The sequence below is a fragment of the Salmo salar genome, chromosome 06 (genome assembly GCF_965601325.2).
Source record: "Salmo salar chromosome 06, fSalSal1, whole genome shotgun sequence".
Taxonomy (NCBI): domain Eukaryota; kingdom Metazoa; phylum Chordata; class Actinopteri; order Salmoniformes; family Salmonidae; genus Salmo; species Salmo salar.
Window position 1 is genome coordinate 40,223,839 of NC_138296.1, and position 24,235 is coordinate 40,248,073.

Sequence of the window (24,235 nt, forward strand, 5' to 3'; positions counted from 1 at the left end):
GCCTCTGAAGGCTGCAGGCTAGCTGTGAGTTGGACAGAGTAATGGAACCCAACACAGTCATGGTGTTGAACACTGAATGTCCTGTCCTGTCTTGTCTGCATTCATCTACATACCCTTACAGCCTCCCTCCACAGTGTCATCGTCTCTCTCTGTGACTGTGTGCTTTTCACTGAACACACTAAAGAGTCAGGAGAGACCTGCGATAGAAGGCGTGAAAGAGAGGGAGAGACGAAAAAGAAAGGAGGGACGTAAGCATGTAAAGAAAGGCTGGAGTAAGGGAGGAGAGGCTGACAGCCAGGGAGTAGAGAGGAAGGCAGCCAGGGAGGGGACGAGAGAGAGGGAGGCAGCCAGGGAGGGGACGAGAGAGGGAGGCAGCCAATGCGCAGCTCTGCATCTTGAGAGAGAGCGAGCGAGGGAGAGAGAGGCTCTGGCAGGCAGTTGCTCTCAGACCGATAGACCCAGTGTGATGCTGCTGCTGGATGTGAGCTCCTGTCCTCCTCTGCCCCGCTCTCTGGTTCTACCGCTGGCTGACTGACTGACTAAGCCTGGGTCTGTGGTTATCAGAGCTGCTCTAGTTTCTTCCCTGGGCTGAGGAAAGAGCCACCGTGCTGGGGCTGTGTCTTTGGCTAACTGCCTGTCCGCCTGGTTCTCTGCTCCTGCCTGTCTGACTGACTGGTCCCGGTGCAGGCAGGCAGAGTGGGGTGGAAGAGTGCAGGGCAGGGGGGCGGTAGGGGCTGAGGAGTGCGGAGCGGTGTGGAGGTGGAGGACAAGCGAAATGAGCGTGCCGCTGCTGAAGATCGGGGCGGTGCTCAGCACCATGGCCATGGTGACCAACTGGATGTCCCAGACACTGCCCTCTCTGGTGGGACTCAATGGGACCACCGTCTCCCGAGGAGGCACCTCCGAGAGGATCGTCAGCGTGCGTACAGTAGACTGCTCTTTTCCCATCCTTTCTATCTGTCTGCTGGGTGGATGAGGTGGAGACCGGGAGAGGGGTCTCAGAGCGGTAGGGTGGTTGAAGTGGGGTTGGGGGGGTGGGTATCGGAGAGGGTCTGTCTCACGGGGGCAGCTCTAAGAGAAATGATAGAGGATGAAAGCGGTGCATGTGAGAGCGATGCTGCTGGGAGTCAGACGAAGTGGGAATGATGTTCAGGGTCTTGTGTGAATGATGCTCCCAGGGAACAGATCCAGAATGATTTTGCTGTGTTGATTGCTGGGAGGAGCAGGAGAATCAGGGGAGAACTGCCCTGCTGGTAAATCCTCTGTGTGCTGTGGGTGATCAGAGCTGGGATACTGCTGCTGTGGTGAGGGATGAGGATGTTGACTGATATGTCAGAGACTCTGTAAAGGTGTATGCGTTCAGAATCCAAGCAGGGACCTTCATTTTGTTATCTCCGTGAAAGGTACATTATGTTGGGTTTCATGTGAGGAGCATGTTATAAGATTGAGATGTGAAGGTTTGTGTAGCTTGTTGTGGGTGTACATGTGTGTATACTGTGATGTATGTGTGGTGTGACCCTGCATATGGGTGCTCCATATGGATGAGATGAGAGGTGTTGAGAAGTGTCAAGCAGAGGAATGCATCTGTCATGTTCAGGATCATTAGTAGTGAGTGATAACCTTTGGTTCTTTCCTGGGTCTATTTTCATGGCATCTGCTCCCTTATTAAACACCCAGCCCTGATGAAATGTGTGTGTCCAGCTCTGTCCATCTGTGTGTGTCCAGCACTGTCCATCTGTATGTGTCCAGCACTGTCCATCTGTGTGTGTCCAGCTCTGTCTGTGTCTGTGTGTCTAGCACTGTCCATCTGTGTGTGTGTGTGTGTGTGTGTGGTGTGTGTGTGTGTGTGTGTGTGTGTGTGTGTGTGTGTGTGTGTGTGTGTGTGTGTGTGTGTGTGTGTGTGTGTGTGTGTGTGTGTGTGTGTGTGTGTGTGTGTGTGCGCGCACTTACAGGTGTGTATTTATTGGTCAATTCTCCCTATGGTCTCCCTATGGTCTGTCCAGAAAATTATGACTCTATCTTCCCAATCTTTCCTCTATCACAGAGCCCTATCCTCAATCAGTCCAGACTTATCATAAAAGCCTGCTGAACCAACAAATACCATTTTATTGCACTGAGGCACCCAGCTGTAATAACTGTCTCAACGACTCACTGGAGGAAACATTGTTTATGTTTTCATGGTTGAGGCTGAGCTCTATGAAGGTGTTGACCTTGTAGAGAGAGGTCTAGCAAAATATTCCCTGAGATGTATTTATCTATTCTACAAACGCTGCTCAATCCAGGTATTTCTCTTCAAGTTCAATATCAATATAGCTTGTGTCTGATCTGTGTGTTTTTCAGAGCTTTAGCTTTTGAGGAACTAGGAATGATGACATTCCCATAGTGTCCCTGAATGAGTAGTACAGGAGGGGTTCTACTTCCTGCCTGGGTGGGTGTGGTCTAAGAGGACTTCTTCTCCAGTGGACATGGACTGCAGGACCTGGCTGCTGAGGGGAGGACGGTTTATAATAATGGCTGAAACGGAGCGAATGGAATGGCATCAAACCATGTGTTTGATGTATTTGATACCATTCCACCTATTCCGCTCCAGCCATTACCACAAGCCCGTCCTCCCCAATTAAGGTGCCACCAACCTGTGGCTACTGAAACAGAGCCATGGTCTGGAAGAGCTAGTTCAGGAGGGGCTTTGAGATCCGTTCTGCTTCCATGGTTGATGTGGTGGATCTGGACTTGATGTTGTGGTGATGGAGTCATCAGAGAGGAGGACTATTTCTCTTTTACCATTTCACATGTTCTGGTTCAACAAAGAGCCAATTAGTGTTGCTCCTTATTTTTCATCACTCTCAAAGCCACATCGAAGGCTTCCATCAACAACATTTTCAACATTTCCATATTTTAAAGTCTTAATGACAAATTCTATGAGACATGATAGATTGGGTGGAATCTAAACACATAAAACTTTCTAAGGTTCAGCCATGCAGATGAGCTAGAGGTTAAACCTATGGAAGCCATGGGGGTTAAAGCATTAGAGGAACATTTGACTAACGTTGTTGTTAGGTTCATTTCAAACCCGCTAGTCCTTTCTTTGTTCGTCTTGTGATGTTGTGGCGCCAGTGTCCCGATGGCCATGTATGGCTGCTCCTCACCCTAATGTCCCCATGCATGGTCAGTGTCCCACATTCACAGTCCTCTGAGCTACAATCAGTCTGCTCCACTTGCTTTCCGTCCCTTTCCAACAACCAGCTGAGTTGAGCTGGTCCATGGGTGTGTGGCACTGCACTCAGCATCTAAAGAAGTTCACCATAGTGAGTTCTTCAAAAGGACTGAGCAACACGTGCCTGAGTCCAAACATGGCTAGCCTGGGTATGGCTAGCCTGGGTATGGTTAGCCTGGGTATGGCTAGCCTGGGTATGGCTAGCCTGGGTATGGTTAGCCTGGGTATGGCTAGCCTGGGTATGGTTAGCCTGGATATGGCTAGCCTGGATATGGCTAGCCTGGGTATGGTTAGCCTGGGTATGGCTAGCCTGCAAAACCAAACCGTGAATAATCCAATAAAACAAGACACAACCATGACACCAGACGGTATGGCAGTACTCTTTTACACTATCAAACAAGAAACAAGTGTGTGTGTATGTGGGCAGTCTGTCAGACACACACTCCACACAGTGCTGTTGTCCCTTTGATCTCTTGTATTAATAATAACCCAGCCATGCAGAAGGCTAAAGAAGGGAAATATCAAAAGAGCCGGAGGAACAAACAATGGTCCCACACAAAGAGAGATGGCTGCCACCCAGATTAGGGTCACTACGCTAGTCTGGCTGCATGGTGTCCATGACTGTAAACTTTATCACGTCCCAAGGCCAATCTAATAAATCTGACTCCATGATTGATTTATGATGGCAGATGAAAGGGCCCACTCAGATTAAAGTCGCTCCGTGGTCTTTTATCCATATTCATACATAGTTATTTTATGTTTGATGGAAGAACCTCTTCTCTTGTTATTTGAAGCTCTTAGATCCTCTGTATGAATGAATATTTATATCTCTATGATGAATATTTATGAGGTATGATATAGCATGGCGTTAGAAGATATAGATATAGATCCGATAGATAGATAGATCACTTGTGGAGATGCTCTACTGGACACATTCACCAATCATCCTGACTGCAAACACACACACATACAGTTGAAGTCGGAAGTTTACATACACTTAGGTTGGAGTCATTAAAACTCGTTTTTCAACCACTCCACAAATTTCTTGTTAATAACAAACTATTGTTTTGGCAAGTTGGTTAGGACATCTACTTTGTGCATGACACAAGTAATTTTTCCAACAATTGTTTACAGACAGATTATTTCACTTATAATTCACTGTATGACAATTCCAGTGGGTCAGAAGTTTACATACACTAAGTTGACTGTGCCTTTAAACAGCTTGGAAAATTCCAGAAAATGATGTCATGGCTTTAGAAGCTTCTGATAGGCTAATTTACATAATTTGAGTCAATTGGAGGTGTACCTGTGGATGTATTTAAAGGCCTACCTTCAAACTCTGTGCATTTTTGCTTGACATCATGGGAAAATCAAAAGAAATCAGCCAAGACCTCAGATAACAAATTGTAGACCTCTACAAGTCTGGTTCATCCTTGGGAGCTATTTCCAAACACCTGAAGGTACCACGTCCATCTGTACAAACAATAATACGCAAGTATAAACACCATGGGACCATGCAGCCGTCATACCGCTCAGGAAGGAGACGCGTTCTGTCTCCTAGAGATGAACGTACTTTGGTGTGAAAAGTGCAAATCAATCCCAGAACAACAGCAAAGGACCTTGTGAAGATGCAGGAGGAAACAGGTACAAAAGTATCTATATCCACAGTAAAACGAGTCCTATATCGACATAACCTCAAAGGCTGCTCAGCAAGGAAGAAGCCACTGCTCCAAAACCACCTTAAAAAAGCCAGACTACGGTTTGCAACTGCATATGGGGACAAAGATACTTTTTGGAGAAATGTCCTCTGGTCTGATGAAACAAAAATAGAACTGTTTGGCTGTAATGACCATCGTTATGTTTGTAGAAAGAATGGGAGGCTTGCAAGCTGAAGAACACTATCCCAACCGTCCCAACCGTGAAGCACGTGGCAGCATCATGTTGTGGGGGTGCTTTGCTGCAGGAGGTACTGGTGCACTTCACAAAGTAGATGGCTTCGTGAGGAAGGAAAATTATGTGGATTTATTGAAGCAACATCTCAAGACATCAGTCAGGAAGTTAAAGCTTGGTCGCAAATGGGTCTTCCAAATGGACAATGACCCCAAGCATACTTCCAAAGTTGTGGCAAAATGGCTTAAGGACAACAAAGTCAAGGTATTGGAGTGGCCATCACAAAGCCCTGACCTCAATCCTATACAAAATGTGTGGGCAGAACTGAAAAAGCATGTGCAAGCAAGGAGGCCTACAAACCTGACTCAGTTACAACAGCTCTGTAAGGAGGAATGGGCCCAGAATTCACCCAACTTATTGTGGGAAACTTGTGAAAGGCTACCTGAAATGTTTGACCCAAGTTAAACAATTTAAAGGCAATTCTACCACATACTAATTGAGTGTATGTAAACTTCTGACCCACTGGGAATGTGATGAAAGAAATAAAAGCTTAAATAAATCTTTCTCTCTAAAATTATTCTGACATTTTACTCTGATTAAATGTCAGGAATTGTGAAAAACTGAGAATAAATGTACTTGGCTAAGGTGTATGTAAACTTTAACTGTATACACTGAATGTACAAAACATGAGGAACACCTTCCTAATATTGAGTTGCACACCCTTTTGGCCTCAGAACAGCCTCAATGTGTTGGGGAATGGACTCTACAAGGTGTCGAAAAGCGTTCCACAGGGATGCTGGCCCATGTTGACTCCAATGCATCTCACAGTTGTGTCAAGTTGGCTGGATGTCCTTTGGGTGATAGACCATTCTTGATACACACGGGAAACTGTTGACCGTGAAATACCCAGCAGCGTTGCAATTCTTGCCACACTCAAACCAGTGTGCCTGGCAGCTACTACCACACCGTTCAAAGGCACTGAAAACTTTTGTCTTACCCAATTCACCCACTGAATGGCACACATACACAACCTATGTCTCAATTGTCTCAAGGCTTGAAAATCCTTCTTTAACCGGTCTCCTCCCCTTCATCTACACTGATTGAAGTGGATTTAACAAGTGAATCAATACAGGATGATAGCTTTTCCCTGGATGCACCTGGTCAGTCTACAGTATGTCATGGAAAGAGCTTGATCCTAATGTTTTGTACACTCAGTGTACATATATACATATACAGTGTTCTAGTCAAAAGTTTGGACACACCTCATTCAAGGTTTTTCTTTATTTTGACTATTTTCTACATTGTAGAATAATAGTGAAGACATCAAAACAATGAAATAACACATATGAAATCATGTAGTAACCAAAAAAGTGTTAAACAAATCAGAGATTCTTCAAAGTAGCCAACCTTTGCTTTGATGACACCTTTGCACATTCTTGGCATTTTCTTGTCGTGGAAATTCTACCCTTACATTCTCAACCAGCTTCATGAGGTCGTGACCTGGTATGCATTTCAATTAACAGGTGTGCCTTGTTAAATTCCTTCTTAATGTGTTTGAGCCAATCAGTTGTGTTGTCACAAGGTAGAGGTGGTATACAGAAGACATCCCTATTTGGTAAAAGACCAAGTCCATATTATGGCAAGAACAGTTCAAATAAGCAAAGAGAAATGACAGTCCATCATTACTTTTATTTATTTAATTGTTTTATTTATTTAAGTCAGTTAAGAACAAATTCTTATTTACAATGACGGTCTACCAAAAGGCCTCCTGCGGGGACAGGGGCTGGGATTAAAAATAAAAAAATGTATACAATATAAATATAGGACAAAACACACATCACGACAAGAGAGACAACACAACACTACATAAAGAGAGACCTAAGACAACAACATAGCAAGGCAGCAACACATGACAACACAACATGGTAGCAACACAACATAACAACAACATGGTAGCAGCACAAAACATGGTACAAACATTATTGGGCACAGACAACAGCACAAAAGGCAAGAAGCTAGAGACACAAAGCAGCCACAACTGTCAGTAAGAGTGTCCATGATTGAGTCTTTGAATGAAGAGACAGATAAAACTGTCCAGTTTGAGTGTTTGTTGCAGCTCGTTCCAGTCGCAAGCTGCAGCGAACTGAAAAGAGGAGCGACCCAAGGATGTGTGTACTTTGGGGACCTTTAACAGAATGTGACTGGCAGAACGGGTGTTGTATGTTTATTTTTTTATTTTTTATTTCACCTTTATTTAACCAGGTAGGCAAGTTGAGAACAAGTTCTCATTTACAATTGCGACCTGGCCAAGATAAAGCAAAGCAGTTCGACACATACAACAACACAGAGTTACAGATGGAGTAAAACAAACATACAGTCAATAATACAGTAGAAAAATAAGTCTATATACAATGTGAGCAAATGAGGTGAGATAAGGGAGGTAAAGGCAAAAAAGGCCATGGTGGCAAAGTAAATACAATATAGCAAGTAAAACACTGGAATGGTAGATTTGTTGTGGAAGAAAGTGCAAAGTAGAAAGTATGTGGAGGATGAGGGCTGCAGTAGATATCTCAGATAGGGGGGATTGAGGCCTAAGAGGGTTTTATAAATAAGCATCAACCAGTGGGTCTTGCGACGGGTATACAGAGATGACCAGTTTACAGAGGAGTAGAGAGTGCAGTGATGTGTCCTATAAGGAGCATTGGTGGCAAATCTGATGGCCGAATGGTAAAGAACATCTAGCCACTCGAGAGCGCCCTTACCTGCCGATCTATAAATTATGTCTCCATAATCTAGCATAGGAGGGATGGTCATCTGAATCAGGGTTAGTTTGGCAGCTGGGGTGAAAGAGGAGCGATTACGATAGAGGAAACAAAGTCTAGATTTAACTTTAGCCTGCAGCTTTGATATGTGCTGAGAGAAGGACAGTGCACCGTCTAGCCATACTCCCAAGTGCTTGTATGAGATGACTACCTCAAGCTCTAAACCCTCAGAGGTAGTAATCACACCTGTGGGGAGAGGGGCATTCTTCTTACCAAACCACATGACCTTTGTTTTGGAGGTGTTCAGAACAAGGTTTAGGGTAGAGAAAGCTTGTTGGACACTAAGAAAGCTTTGTTGTAGAGCATTTAACACAAAGTCCAGGGAGGGGCCAGCTAAGTATAAGACTGTATCATCTTCATATAAATGGATGAGAGAGCTTCCTACTGCCTGAGCTATGTTGTTGATGTAAATTGAGAAGAGCTTGGGGTCTAGGATCGAGCCTTGGTGTACTCCCTTGGTAACAGGCAGTGGCTGAGACAGCAGATTTTCTGGCTTTATACACTGCACTCTTTTAGAGAGGTAATTAACAAACCAGGCCAAAGACCCCTCAGAGACACCAATACTCCTTAGCGGCCTACAAGAATGGAATGGTCTACTGTATCAAAAGCTTTGGCCAAGTCAATAAAAATAGCAGCACCACATTGCATACCCGAGAGAATACTATAGACATCAAGAAAGCCAGTCAGTTGATTACTGACAAGTTTTTCCAACACTTTTGATAAACAGGGTAAAATAGAAATATGCCTATAACAGTTAGGGTTAGCTTGATCTCCCCCTTTCAATAAAGGACGAACCGTGGCCTCCATCCAAGCAATGGGAACCTTCCCAGAAAGGAGAGATAGGCTTGGCGGTGATAGGGGCAGCAACCTTAAAGAAGAAAGGGTCTAAGCCATCTGAACCAGATGGTTTTTTGGGGTCATGTTTAAGGAGCTCCTTTAGCACCTCGGAGTCAGTGACTGCCTGCAGGGAGAAACTTTGTAGCTGGGCAGGGGAAAAGAGGGAGAAGCATTGGGGATAGTCGCATTAGAAGGGTGGGAGATGAGGAAATGTTGGACGGGCAAGGAGGCATATCTGAGTCAAATAGGAATCCTGACTTAATGAAGTGGTGATTAAAGAGCTCAGCCATCTGTTTCTTGTCTGCAATCACATCATCAACATTAAGGGACATGGGCAGCTGTGAGGAGGAGAGTTTATTCTCCAGGTCTTTAACCGTTTTCCAGAACTTCTTGGGGTTAGACCCACAGAGAGAAAATTGCTCCTTAAAGTAACTAACTTTGGCCCTCCGGATAGCCTAAGTGCACTTATTTCTCATTTGCCTGAACGAGAGCCAGTCAGCCTGAGTATGCGTGTGCTGAGCCTTTCACTAAATGCAATACTTGAGGTGGAGTAACTCTGCAAAATCCCGGTTGAACCAGGTGCTCTTTTTAATTGTCATTTTCTTTATGGGGGCTTGTTAACAATACCACTGAAAATATAAAAAAAGAAGGTCCAAGCGTCTTCGACACAGGGGATCAAGCTGATTCTATACCATTTTATAGAGGCCAGTTCATGAAGGAAATCTTACTCGTTAAAGTTTTTTAGCAAGCGTCTATGACAAATCAGAACAGATCATTTCACTGAGCAACCATTACAAACACAGGCTGTAAAACAGTGATAACTAGGGTCATTACAGATAACATCGAGGAGAGTAGCCTTTTCTGTGTGTTTGGAGTCTTACTTTGTGGGATTGGTAATAATCTGAGAAAGATGTAGGGAGTCCCATTGCTTTAGGACTTGGTCAGGTGGTTTAAGCATGTCCCAGTTTAGGTCACCTAGCAGGACAAATTCAGACTTAGTGTCAGGGGCCATCAGAGAGCAGGTAGGGTACAGGCTGGTGTTGATTGCGGACAATAACACCCAACAACAGTCAACAAAGAGTTATTTGAAAGTTTAATGCTTAAAACCAGCAAATCAAATTGTTTGGGGACAGACTTGGTGGAGACAACCGAGCACTGAAGGTGATCCTTGGTAAAGATTGCCACTCCCCCACCTTTGGAAGATCTGTCTTGCTGAAAAACACCTAACGTCCTCAACTGGCAGCTTCATTAAATAGTACCCGCAAAACACCAGTCTCAACGTCAACAGTGAAGAGGCGACTCCGAGATGCTGGCCTTCTAGGCAGAGTTGCAACAAAAAAAAGCCCTATCTCAGACTGGCCAATAAAAATAAAATATTAAGATGGGCAAAAGAACACAGACACTGGACAGAGGAACTCTGCCTAGAAGGCCAGCATCCCGGAGTCGCCTCTTCACTGTTGACATTGAGACTGGTGTTTTGTGGGTACTATTTAAAGAGGCTGCCAGTTGAGGACTTGTGAGGTGTCTGTTTCTCAAACTAGACACTCTAATGTACTTGTCCTCTTGCTCAGTTGTGCACCGGGGCCTCCCACACCTCTTTCTATTCTGGTTAGAGGCAGTTTGTGATGTTCTGTGAAGGGAGCATTGTTTTTATTCATGTATTCCCTTCCTGTCCTTACTTTACCAATGGTTGCGGGTGTTCATTTCAGAAGGAGATAGTTCACTAACACAGGATGTAAAGTTGGCCCATGTTCCTCACTAGGACTTTGTATGGTTGTGCCAGGGCCTGGTGCCAGGCTGGTCAGGGTAAGAAAGGGCAGCGCAAGTTACACTCCGACACCATTTTATAGACAGGAGCAAAGCCACGTGCCTTAATAGCACTTCCGGCCCTTCCACTGAGAAGAGCAGTATGTGACAAGAGCAAGAGCAAGATCTATCGGCACAAGAGGCACATACGGATGTAGAAGCAATAGGGACCTTTAAAGAGGGACCGAGGGAGGAGGGGGAAGAGGGAGAGAAGAGAGTGATGAGTTTATGAGTCATATTATTGACCAGTAGCCATGCAGTGCTGATTGTGGTAATCAGTTTTACTCTGGACTGCATGGGGAGACCAGGGGCCCTGCTGCTGCTGTGTTGCTGTGATTGTGTGATTCTTCATTGAGTTATATTTAAGACCAGCAGCTGGCCTGCGTGCATTCAGAGGTTGTGGGACTACTGCTCATTTCAGGTGTGTGTGTGTGTGTGTGTGTGTGTGTGTGTGTGTGTGTGTGTGTGTGTGTGTGTGTGTGTGTGTGTGTGTGTGTGTGTGTGTGTGTGTGTGTGTGTGTGTGTGTGGGTGGGTGTGTACTAGCTCATCATGGCAGGCCGGGAATGAGGGAGAGGTTCAGGTGATCTTTTGGCCATGACATAATTATGCATAACAGAGTGGAGCTGGAGTGTTTGTAACCCAGCAGATAGAGACAGATGTTTCCTGCCTGGCTGTGGGCATTGCTAGGGAGGCAGCGGCTAAAGACGGAAACACCAAGCAGGCTACATCACGTTGCAGAGAGACACACTCACTGCTCACTTTCCCTCAAATACTGTACTCCAGGCTTGGAGACCCCTATTCTATTTTTCATCTGTCCTTCATCTCCCTTTCTGACTCGCTGTCTCTCTTCTTCATCTTCCTCTCTCAGACCCCTTTTTATCCCCTTGCCCTTTTCTCAGACCCAATCTCTCTCTTCCTCCCCCTCTCTCTCTCTGCTTATGAAAGTTGTAATAGACTTCCCGTCACGCTCATAACGTGGGGAGCTGTAGATTTATAATCTAATTTATCCCGGCTTTACAGCGCTCAGCTCAGCTCTGCTCCGCTCCAGGGTCGGCCTAATGAAACACTGGAGGAAGTCAATCCTGCAGGCTTGAGCCCGCAGCGTAGCCCAGCCGCAAACACCTAATTGGTTAATCCCCACTGTAGTTAGTTCATTGGGGCTCAACTTGTAATGAGGCTGGCTGTGAGCTGATGGGTGAGGCGGTGGATAGCTGTTGAGATATAGTAGATGTTTGAGGAGGTAGAGATGCCAGTGGCAGGGTGGTGGTACTGCAGGAGATTGGGTCACCACGATAGAGACACTGTGACATCACCCACAGGTGTGTTGAGCTCTCAATTTATCAGTCTTTATGGTCATTGGTCAGTCTGTGATCAAAGATTGATCATTGGTTACTTATTTGGCCATTGATTACCTATCTCCCCATTGGTCATTCACCTGACCATTGATCACTTGTCTGAGCATTTATCACTCATCTGTTTATCCACTCAGCTCCTAGCGTTCAATCTCAATCTAAACTCAGCTAACTGTTTCTCTTTAGGACAATGTTTAGAGGTTAGAAAGAAACACAATCACCCATAGTTCAATGATGAGTGAGCTCAGTGATGGCCACAAATAATTCAGCCTTCTCCCCTCACCTCAACTCTCCTCACCTCAACTCTCCTCATCTCACTTCTCCTCACCTCTCCTCACCTCTCCTCACCTCTCCTCATCTCACCTCTTGTCACGATCCTCGTCTTCTGACGATATGTTGAAGTCACTGTCAGAGAAAGTGGACCAATACGCAGCGGGTTGCGTGCTCATCATCTTAATTTATTAAATAAATGTGAACACGTGAAAACAAGAAAACAACGAACGACTAGTGACAGTTTCGCAGGCTATACATTCACTCGCAGTGCGAAATACAACTACCCACGAAACACAAAGACAAACACACCCTACTATATAGGACTCCCAATCAAAGGCAACTCAACACACCTGCCTTCAATTGAGTCCAACCCCAATCAAGTAGACATAGACACACAGACATAGACCAGTGACAAACCCCATAAACATACATCAACTACCCTCTGCCACGTCCTGACCAAACTACAATAACCAAATATACTCTATACTGGTCAGGACGTGACACCTCTCCTCATCTCAGCTCTCCTCATCTCAGCTCTCCTCATTTCACCTCTCCTCATCTCACCTCTCCTAATCTCATCTGTCCTCACCTCTCCTCTACTCATCTCACCTCTCCTCATCTCACCTGTCCTCACCTCACCCCATCTCACCTCTCCTCATTTCACCTCTCCTCATCTCACCTCTCCTCATCTCTCCTAATCTCACCTCTCCTCATCTCTCCTCTCATCATTTCACCTCTCCTCATCTCTCCTCATCTCTCCTCGTCTCACCTCATCTCACCTCTCCTCATCTCATCTCATCTCTCCTCACCTCACCTCTCCTCATTTCACCTCTCCTCATCTCACCTCTCCTCATTTCACCTCTCCTCATCTCACCTCTCCTCATCTCTCCTCATCTCTCCACACCTCACCTCTCCTCATCTCTCCTCTCCTAATCTCACCTCTCCTCATCTCTCCTCTCGTCATTTCACCTCTCCTCATCTCTCCTCGTCTCTCCTTTCCTAATCTCTCCACTCCTCTTCCCCACCTCCAGCAGGTATGGTACTGAATGTGTCACTCACTCTTCTGACTGTGCAGAGATAGAGAGAGAGATAGAGACAGAGACAAGCCACCGGCTCAGCAGCTAGAGGAAATTGCTTCCCTCTCCCTGAAATTAGACCCTTTTCCTATTTTCTCTGTCAGCCTTTCCTATTTTCTCTGTCAGCCTTTCTTTAACCGCGTGTCCCTCTCTACCTCCTTCACTCTCTGTCTAAGTATCTCTCTGTCAATCTAGCATGGTAGGATGGCTGGTGGGGAGAGGATGGTGTGGTGTGGCAGACCCGGGTTCAAATAGTATTGGTTACCTTTCAAATACTTAGAGTATTTAATTGAGCCTGTCTGGAGTGCCAGATGGGTGGGATTTGCACTTTTGGGTTTTCTCCATTGGTTCCATTATGCCAGACGAGCTTAATCAAGCTCCGTTCAAGCATTCAAAAGAAAACAAATACTATTTGAACCCAGGTCTGATAGAGACGCCCGGGGAGAGAGGAGAGATCCTAGTGATGATTCATGTGGAGGGGGCAGGTCAGACGTCTTAAGAGCAATGTAATTTTCATTTTAGTGACTAAGACCCATTTGATTTGTAATCCCCCATCCCCCGTTGTTTTTATTAGCGCTGTCATCTCCTTAATGGGCTTTCGCATGGCAGCATTGACTGTGACATCCCCAAATCTGCCGCTTTACATATTCTATGTCAGCTGCAGCTCCTAATGGAGACATTTCTGGAACACCAGCAGCACCTCTCTCCTCTCCTCAAACACCCGTCTGGATCTGTCTGTGACTGTGTCGACTGTGGGAGAATAGGATTATAGTCAGGACTTGCTTTGCTGCCTCTTTAAACCTTGCTGAATGTTCAGTAGATTCAGAGCTCTTTTATCATCAAGCCTAAGTTAACATACATGTTATACTACATACACAGTTCTCCATTCAACTCCCTGTCTGTCTCAGTCAGTCAGATACTATTCCAGCTTGGCATTTGAAGCGTATAGCTGTTCCCTTGATGCTCAGGAGATTGCTGTTAAAATGCTAATGAGTGGCTGGGAGCATGCATGCATGGTGTGAGTGTGTACTGTGTGTACAGATGCTAGATGAACCATTGTAAATTTGCCTGTTCTCATCCCGGGAGAGGGAATATAATAACAATCATATTTACATAAATAAGTGGGTGTTGTGTAACAAAATGTCAATTCACTTAGATCAGACTCCTATACAGCACTACTGCTGCTTATGGGGGCTGATGTTTACATGGATATAGATCTGCAGTTTATGTGTGTGTGTGTGTGTGTGTGTGTGTGTGTGTGTGTGTGTGTGTGTGTGTGTGTGTGTGTGTGTGTGTGTGTGTGTGTGTGTGTGTGTGTGTGTGTGTGTGTGTGTGTGTGTGTGTGTGTGTGTGTGTGTGTGTACACGCATATCGACAGTATCTGCGCTCCTGGCGCTGCGAGACAAATTAGCACAGCTGCACCTCTACCCCAAGTTTCCTCCTCCTCTCCTCTGCTCCCCCTGCAGCCACCTGCTCCCTCCTCTGCCATTACGGGGAGATGAGGGAAATTGCTTCCAGAAGTAATAGGTGGGTGGTAATGAAATTGGGTGTGATTTTAATAAGCTCTTCATTTAAAAGTCAGTGTTATGAAACATTAATGAACAGGTGATGTCTCTCTCTGCATGAACCTTCTCAGCACCAGTGAACTGGTTGGAGAACACAGTCATGTATGTGTGAAGATGTGATGATAAGAGGATATGAGGGCAGTGGTGGAGCATGTGTTGTACATGTGTTGTACATGTGTTGTACATGTGTTGCTGCACCAGATGTTTTGCATATTCATTTCATGATCATTAGGCTGATTATATACAGCTGGAGCATGTATGGTAGGCTGCATCATGTGCTGCGTGTAATATTACTGCGCCTAATGTTTTGCATATTGCTTTGTAGTGTTAATGACTAGTGAAGGGAAAAACGGATACAGTTTCATATCGAGATATTTGCTTGTTAGTATTGGCCTACTTTAAATACATTTTTAGTGAGGGAAACATTGCTTTGTAGTGTTAATGCTAGTGACGGGGGGAAAATGGATACAGTTACATATCGGGATATTTATTCAGACAATATGTTGTATTGTGCCATTTTGACAATATCGCAATATTATTTTTGCGCTAATTGGCTGTACCTGCACCAAACTCCAGTATTTCTCCATCATCTTTTTAAATAGGGAGCCAATTTGTTTTCTGCACTTTTATTTCCATGACTGATCAAAACTCGTTTTCTCATGGCTCTCTCTTGTCCCTCCGCAGAAGACATATGGTGAGCAATATGTTTGGAACATCGAAACACAATAAAATCACAGTATCAAATTGCAATACATACAGAATCGTGATAATCACAATATATATCGTATCGACACCTAAGTATCGCGATAATATCGTTTTGTGAGTTCCCTGGCAATTCCCAGCCCTATAATTGATCTGACATTTAGGCAGAGGAATACTGAAAATAGGAACGGATCAATAACATGCAAACCACACTGGCCACGTTGTGTGCGCAAGCGTTGCAAAATAAATGTACACATACATGTTATTGAGTTATTTCAACCACACCACTCGGCCTGTGAACGTGTGCAGTGTCTGTGCAGCCGAGCGCTAAACTAGATCTTGGTTCTAATTGAGACACTTAATGTCCAGCATCCAACCCCACGTGGGTATTTGAACGATGAACGAGGAGATATTAATCGTTGATAACTAACAAAAAACTCCAAGAGCGGAATTTTGATAATTTTTTGGCAATAGCATAAATGGAATGTATTTATTAAATTGTTAGAATGGATTGGCTCAGAACGGGATTGCTAGATGACCAGCTTTTCTAGAGTTAATAGTCGGAGTAAAGAAACGGGATTTTGTAAGACTGCGGGTCAAAATCCTGCAAAGATCCTGCAAAGATCCTGTAAAAAAAGGAACAAATGCAATTCAGGTGAAATAACAATCTCCCAGGACAAATTAGCTAGCAGCAGCAAGATAGCTAAATGTCCATGAATGTTTCATGTGTGTTTGACATGCCACCATATGAATATAGTTGTTTCAATGTTGGTTTTTATATTTTAACCTGTGTGTGATGATCGCGTCTGGTGTGGATGGACAAAATCAACATGCACATGATGGAAGATGCACTCTAGTGGCCGGTGTAGTCAGTATGTGGACACCCCTTCAAATTAGTGGATTCGGCTATTTCAGCCACACCCGTTGCTGACAGGTGTATGAAATCGAGCACACAGCCATGAAATCTCCATATTCAAACATTGGCAGTGGAATGGGCTTACTGAAGAGATCAGTGACTTTCAACGTGGCACCTTCATAGGAGTCAGTTTGTCAAATTTCTGCCCTGTTAGCGCTGCCCCGGTCAAGTGCTGCTATTGTGAAGTTGAAACGTCTAGGAGCAACAACGGCTCAGCTGAACGGGACCGCCGAGTGCTGAAGCGGGTAAAAATCGTCTGTCCTCGCTTTCAACACTTACTACTGACTTCCAAACTGCCTCTGGAAGCAACGTCAGCACAATAACTGTTCATTCGGGAGCTTCATGAAATTTCCATGGCCAAGCAGCCGCACACAAGCCCAAGATCACCATGTGCAATACCAAGTGTCGGCTGGAGTGGTTTAAAACTTGCCGCCATTGTACTCTGGAGCAGTGTAAACGCGTTCTCTGGAGTGATGAATCACACTTCACCATCTGGCAGTCCGACAGACGAATCTGGGTTTGGAAAATGCCAGGAGAACGCTACTTGCCCCAATACATAGTGCCAACTGTAAAGTTTGGTGGAGGAGGTTTACTGGTCTGTGGCTGTTTTTCATGGTTCGGCCTAGGCCCCTAAGTTCCAGTGAATGAAAATCTTAACGCTACAGCATACAATGATAATCTAGACGATTCTGTGCTTCCAACTTTGTGGCAACAGTTTGGGAAGGCTCTTTCCTGTTTCAGCATGACAATTCCGCGGTGCTCAAAGCGAGCTCCATACAGAAATTATTTGTTGAGATCAGTGTGGAGGAACTTGACTTCCCTGCACAGAGCCCTGACCTCAACCCCATCGAACACCTTTGGGAGGAATTAAAACGGCGACTGCGAACCAGGCCAAACTGCCCAACATCCGTGCCCGACCTCACTAATGCTCTTGTGGCTGAATGGAAGCAAGTTCCCGCAGCAATGTTCAAACATCTAGTGGAAAGCCTTCCCAGAAGTGTGGAGGCTGTTATAGGAGCAAACGGGGGACCAACTCCATATTAATGCCCATGATTTTGGAACGAGATGTTCAGCGAGCAGGTGTCCACATACTTTTGTTCATGTAGTGTAAGTAGTGGGTTTTTCTTTCATGCCCTGGACTGTTACCCCACTAAACAGGCAGCTGATTTGAAGATCATGCATGAAAAAACAGGATCATGCATGAAGAAGAGAATCAGATTCGTGGTTCTGAGATTGAACCAGTAAATGTGTCTGAGATTGAGGAGCCAGTTAAGACCTGCCACGTCCTGTCATGCCCCAGAACCCTCTCTTCTCCTCTCTGTGCCTCAGACTGATTAGACACACACATACTCCACCCTAATTCTCATTTAGGCAGCCGACAGAGAGAAGGAAAGGGAAAGGAGGGAGGGAGGGGGCAGAGAGGGAGAGAGACAGAGAGAGAGAGATTAGCCTCAGACTAGAGAATAGAAAGTTTGAGCTGCAGGAAACTCTGTGCAACTTGACGATGTAAAGGTGGAATAATAAAGAGCACAGACAGGAATTTTGCTCACAGTAACCGGCTAGACAGGCCACTGTGACATAAAAATATTACTGCCTATTTGAATAACATGGACGCCTAAAGCAACTTGAAAAATGAATGTGTAACAATACTTATCAGAAGTCATGTTGCTTGATGCTGTTTGCCATCATGTTTCTGTCATCATTTAGAGTTAATGTACTGAATCTTGTTTAATGTTTACCACATCCATTAAAATTCACAGAGAGAGAGAGAGAGAGAGAGAGAGAGAGAGAGAGAGAGAGAGAGAGAGAGAGAGAGAGAGAGAGAGAGAGAGAGAGAGAGAGAGAGAGAACATTGGCTCCCAGGGTGGCTGATACTTTATACTCCAAACACAGTCCTCCTGTCCGTCCCCCAAGCCATTCTAATCTGATCGTCTTTCTCTCCACTTTCGGTGTCCTTAATTGCATTGCTCTTCTCTCTCTCATTACAATTGACTTTGTATTCTGTGTGGGGGTTTGTGTCCATATGCGTGTTTGTTGTACTAAAGTCATGTTTGCGTGTGTGTACGTGTCTCTTACAGGCATGGATGTGTGTTTCTGTACAGTATGTCAATGTGTGTGTGTGTTTCTGTACAGTATGTCAATGTGTGCGTGTGTGCGTGCGTGCGTGCGTGTGTGTGTGTGTGTGTGTGTGTGTGTGTGTGTGTGTGTGTGTGTGTGTGTGTGTGTGCGTGCGTGCGTGCGTGCGTGCGTGCGTGCGTGCGTGTGTGTGTGTGTGTACACTACTTCTCCTGATTGGATTATTAAGAGAGACATCCATCCTCTCAGCCCCTCCCATGGTGCTCTGGTAAAGAGCAGCGCTATCGATCCCAGTACAGCTCCATTTCCTCTCTATGTCCAAACGTATTAGATCCTCTCCTCTCACACAGCCCTTTGATCCCTCCTTCCCTTTCTATACATTGTAAGCCCCGCTCTCTCTTCCCCCCCCCTTATTTTGTTCTCTCTCTACATCCTCTCCTCTCTTTCTCCTGCTTACCTTTCTTTACGGCATCTCTCTCTATTCCATTCTCCCTTCCTACCCCTCCCTCTCTCCCCCCGACTCCATCTCCTCTTTCTTTGTCGCTTTCATCCGACCCCCTCTCTCTCCCCCTCTCTCTATCTATCACTAAGTCACCCCCTCTCTCTGTGTCTCCGTGCAGGCTCTCTATCCTAGCCCAGAGGAGGGCTGGCAGATCTACAGTTCAGCTCAGGATGCAGATGGGAAGTGTATCTGTACAGTGGTGGCCCCGGCCCAGAACATGTGTAACCGAGACCCACGCAGTCGGCAGCTCCGCCAGCTCATGGAGAAGGTAACAGCCGTCAACAACTTACACATTGTGTTACCCAAGTCTGGTACAATCACACACGCACGCACACACACGACGCAGGCGTAGAAACGAATCCACACCCTGGCTCCTTCTGTAGTAAACCAATTAGACTCTTAGAGATGAACAGTCACATTATGACAGTCCCACTATGACAGTCCCACTATGACAGTCCCACTATGACTGTCCCACTATGACAGTCACACTATGACTGTCCCACTATGACTGTCCCACTATGACAGTCCCACTATGACTGTCCCACTATGACAGTCCCACTATGACTGTCCCACTATGACAGTCCCACTATGACAGTCCCACTATGACAGTCCCACTATGACAGTCCCACTATGACAGTCCCACTATGACAGTCCCACTATGACTGTCCCACTATGACTGTCCCACTATGACTGTCCCACTATGACAGTCCCACTATGACTGTCCCACTATGACTGTCCCACTATGACTGTCCCACTATGACAGTCCCACTATGACTGTCCCACTATGACAGTCCCACTATGACAGTCCCACTATGACAGTCCCACTATGACTGTCCCACTATGACAGTCCCACTATGACAGTCCCACTATGACAGTCCCACTATGACTGTCCCACTATGACAGTCCCACTATGACAGTCCCACTATGACAGTCCCACTATGACTGTCCCACTATGACTGTCCCACTATGACTGTCCCACTATGACTGTCCCACTCACTCCATCCCGCTGAGGTTTGATCAGTCATGCATGGAAATATTGTGTGTCAGAATACTTTGTTTGTTAGTCAAAATGATTGCAGTAGCATTAGAGAAAAAAAAGGTACCCATGAAGATTGGATTCATTGAGCCTTCGCCTTGTAGCATGGTTCCAATTGGAGACAAGAAAAAGCAGTGAGGATAAATAATATGAACCAGATCAGTAAATGGAGCAGCCAGCCTGCTGCTGCAGCTGCACTTGAACGGTTCACAATGTCTGTTTAAATAAACAGTCAAACACACCATCTCTCTACACTCATACACTACAGCACAGCAGCCATATGAAATAGAATGCCTGCGTAAAAAACACGAGAGCATGCAGTCATTCACACACATCTGTTTTTGTGCCTGCCTCTAACAAAGGTGTGTGAAACACATATCCTCAAACACCTAGAGAGGTGCTGGATTAGCTTGGCAGCGGCCTCGGAGCACTGAATATGCAAATGCTTTCTCCAACCACCCTCTACGCCCCACACACATACACAAACATTCACACATGCACACACACACACACACACACACACATACACAAACATACATACACACACATACACAAACATTCACACATGCACATACACACACACACACACACACACACACACACACACACACACACACACACACACACACACACACACACATACACATACACATACACAAACATTCACACATGCACACACACACACACACACACACACACACACACACACACACACACACACACACACACCACACACACACACACACACACACACACACACACACACACACACACACACACACATACACATACATACACAAACATACACAGACACACACACTCAGGTTTGGGGAGAGGGATGCTGAATTCCAAACTCCATAGACTCCTGTAAGTCTGAAATGATTGGATAGGTTTAAGCCACCCAAGCAAATCAGAAGCCAAGGTGAATCACAAGGTGCAACCTAACCGATCCTTTCAGGTCTAGAAGAGAGCCTAGTGGTTAGGTAGGGGTATTATGTATTCAGGAGGAGAAACACGGCCAGATAGAGGCCACACTGGTGAGAGAGAGAGAGAGAGAGAGAGAGAGAGAGAGAGAGAGAGAGAGAGAGAGAGAGAGAGAGAGAGAGAGAGAGAGGGACGGAGAGAGGGACGGAGAGTGGGACGGAGAGAGGGACGGGTGGTTGTTGACTCTGCTGTTCTGCAGTTGCATCGATCGACAAATAGATGCTGAGAGCGCGTCAGTCAGTCAGTCAGTCAGTCAGTCAGTCAGTCAGTCAGTCAGTGTGTAGGAGGAGAAATGTGTCAGGGGAATAACAGCTCTTCTCCATATCCAACCCCATCCCTCCATCTCTCCACCTCCTTCCTTCCTCCCTCAAAGTGACAGAGGTTTCAGTGGTTGTATTGTGGCTAATAATTTGGCTTGCTGAGACTTCTCATAGACACATCTCCAGCTCTACATACTAGACCACTGTAGCCTGGAGCCTGGCAGGAGGCAGTATTGAGTTAGGGCTGGTAAGGGAAGTCCATTGGTGGGAAAAGATAGAGGGAGAGGCGGAGGGAGGGAGAGAGCGCGAGAGAGAGGAAGGTCGACATTGATAGGGTGCTGAGAGAAGAGGAGGGCTGAGGTAAATTGAGATGCTGAATGGGCTGTGGAAGCCTCAGTGGATCAATGAGACACCTGAATTCTCTGATCTCATTCACACTGATAGCCATCTTTTCCCCTTCCTCTCACGCTGTGTGTCTCCTCCGCTCAGGTTTTTGACTGACACACACACTCATTTGTGCCCACACACACACTTTTTTGACAAATGCACAAACGTGTGTGTGGGCATGATGTGTGTGTGCGCTTGTAAGACAGCAGCTGTAAAGGACTACCGCTCCTATCTAATAAAGGCCAGACTAATGAGGACACCTGGGGTCAGTGGTTCTGTCTCTGAGCCGCCCGCCCAGCATACCATAGAGCCTAGCAGAGGAGGAGGAGGTGGGCTGAATGGAGCCACTCTGTCATCCAATATCACATCCTCTTTTAAAATGCACTAGACCTGATCCTCACCTCAGACAGCCAAGGATATGCTAACAATGTACCGTACAAAGTTCAAATCTATCCAGAGATTGTAAAATACCACATTAAAATGCCACAATATCTAGCATCATTTGTAAAGTTGTACAAATTCCATACCCATGGTCATGGTTAGGGCTGTTGCGGTGACCATATTTCTGCCACATCGGCAGTCATGAGTCACAGTAAAAATCCTTGTGACAGAACAGTTGAAAAATGTATCGCAAATAGAAATCAAAACTGGATCGTCTTTAGAGATAGATGGGAGGGGTTGAGGGTAGCTGAAGGATGGGAGTAAAAACAAACTATTGTAAAATATACTGTGTCCGTAAAATGTACATAGAATGTACAGTACCATTCAAAAGTTTGGACACACCTACATTTTTACATTTTTTTACCTACTCATTCCAGGGTTTTTCTATATTTTTACTATTTTCTACATTGTAGAATAAGACTTCAAAACTATGAAATAACACATACAGTGGGGCAAAAAAGTATTTAGTCAGCCACAAATTGTGCAAGTTCTCCTACTTAAAAAGATGAGAGAGGCCTGTAATTTTCATCATAGGTACACGTCAACTATGACAGACAAAATGAGAAAAGAAAATCCAGAAAATCACATTGTAGGATTTTTTATGAATTTATTTGCAAATTATGGTGGAAAATAAGTATTTGGTCACCTACAAACAAGCAAGATTTCTGGCTCTCACAGACCTGTAACTTCTTCTTTAAGAGGCTCCTCTGTCCTCAACTTGTTACCTGTATTAATGGCACCTGTTTGAACTTGTTATCAATATAAAAGACACCTGTCCACAACCTCAAACAGTCACACTCCAAACTCCACTATGGCCAAGACCAAAGAGCTGTCAAAGGACACCAGAAATAATATTGTAGACCTGCACCAGGCTGGGAAGACTGAATCTGCAATAGGTAAGCAGCTTGGTTTGAAGAACTCAACTGTGGGAGCAATTATTAGGAAATGGAAGACATACAAGACCACTGATAATCTCCCTCGATCTGGGGCTCCACGCAAAATCTCACCCTGTGGGGTCAAAATGATCACAAGAACGGTGAGCAAAAATCCCAGAACCACACAGGGGGACCTAGTGAATGACCTGCAGAGAGCTGGGACCAAAGTAACAAAGCCTACCATCAGTAACACACTACGCCGCCAGGGAATCAAATCCTGCAGTGCCAGACGTGTCCCCCTGCTTAAGCCAGTACATGTCCAGGCCCGTCTGAAGTTTGCTAGAGAGCATTTGGATGATCCAGAAGAGGATTGGGAGAATGTCATATGGTCAGATTAAACCAAAATATAACTTTTTGGTAAAAACTCAACTCGTCGTGTTTGGAGGACAAAGAATGCTGAGTTGCATCCAAAGAACACCATACCTACTGTGAAGCATGGGGGTGGAAACATCATGCTTTGGGGCTGTTTTTCTGCAAAGGGGCCAGGACGACTGAACCGTGTAAAGGAAAGAATGAATGGGGCCATGTATCGTGAGATTTTGAGTGAAAACTTCCTTCCATCAGCAAGGTCATTGAAGATGAAACGTGGCTGGGTCTTTCAGCATGACAATGATCCCAAACACACCGCCCGGGCAACGAAGGAGTGGCTTCGTAAGAAGCATTTCAAGGTCCTGGAGTGGCCTAGCCAGTCTCCAGATCTCAACCCCATAGAAAATCTTTGGAGGGAGTTGAAAGTCCGTGTTGCCCAGCGACAGCCCCAAAACATCACTGCTCTAGAGGAGATCTGCATGGAGGAATGGGCCAAAATACCAGCAACAGTGTGTGAAAACCTTGTGAAGACTTACAGAAAACGTTTGACCTGTGTCATTGCCAACAAAGGGTATATAACAAAGTATTGAGATAAACTTTTGTTATTGACCAAATACTTATTTTTCACCATAATTTGCAAATAAATTCATTAAAAATCCTACAATGTGATTTTCTGGATTTTTTTTCTCATTTTGTCTGTCATAGTTGAAGTGTACCTATGATGAAAATTACAGGCCTCTCTCATCTTTTTAAGTTGGAAAATTTGCACAATTTGTGGCTGACTAAATACTTTTTTGCCCCACTGTATGTAATCATGTAGTAGCCAAAAAAAGTGTTAAACCAAAATATAT

The 24,235-nt window shown here is 45.2% G+C and overlaps 1 protein-coding gene across 2 annotated transcripts in view; it reads left to right on the top strand.

Moving 5' to 3' along the window:
- Positions 1–24,235, top strand: part of LOC106607204 (noelin-2) — an 84,934-nt gene that overhangs the window by 44,484 nt on the left and 16,215 nt on the right. The window contains exons 1-2 of one of the 2 annotated variants that reach the window (XM_014203917.3): positions 311–919; positions 19,151–19,300. In XM_014203917.3, the coding sequence (XP_014059392.1) occupies positions 776–919; positions 19,151–19,300 (294 nt within the window). In that variant the 5' untranslated portion in view covers positions 311–775. Of the gene's footprint in view, positions 1–310; positions 920–19,150; positions 19,301–24,235 lie in introns of those variants that run through there. The other variant, XM_014203918.3, reaches the window with a different exon arrangement.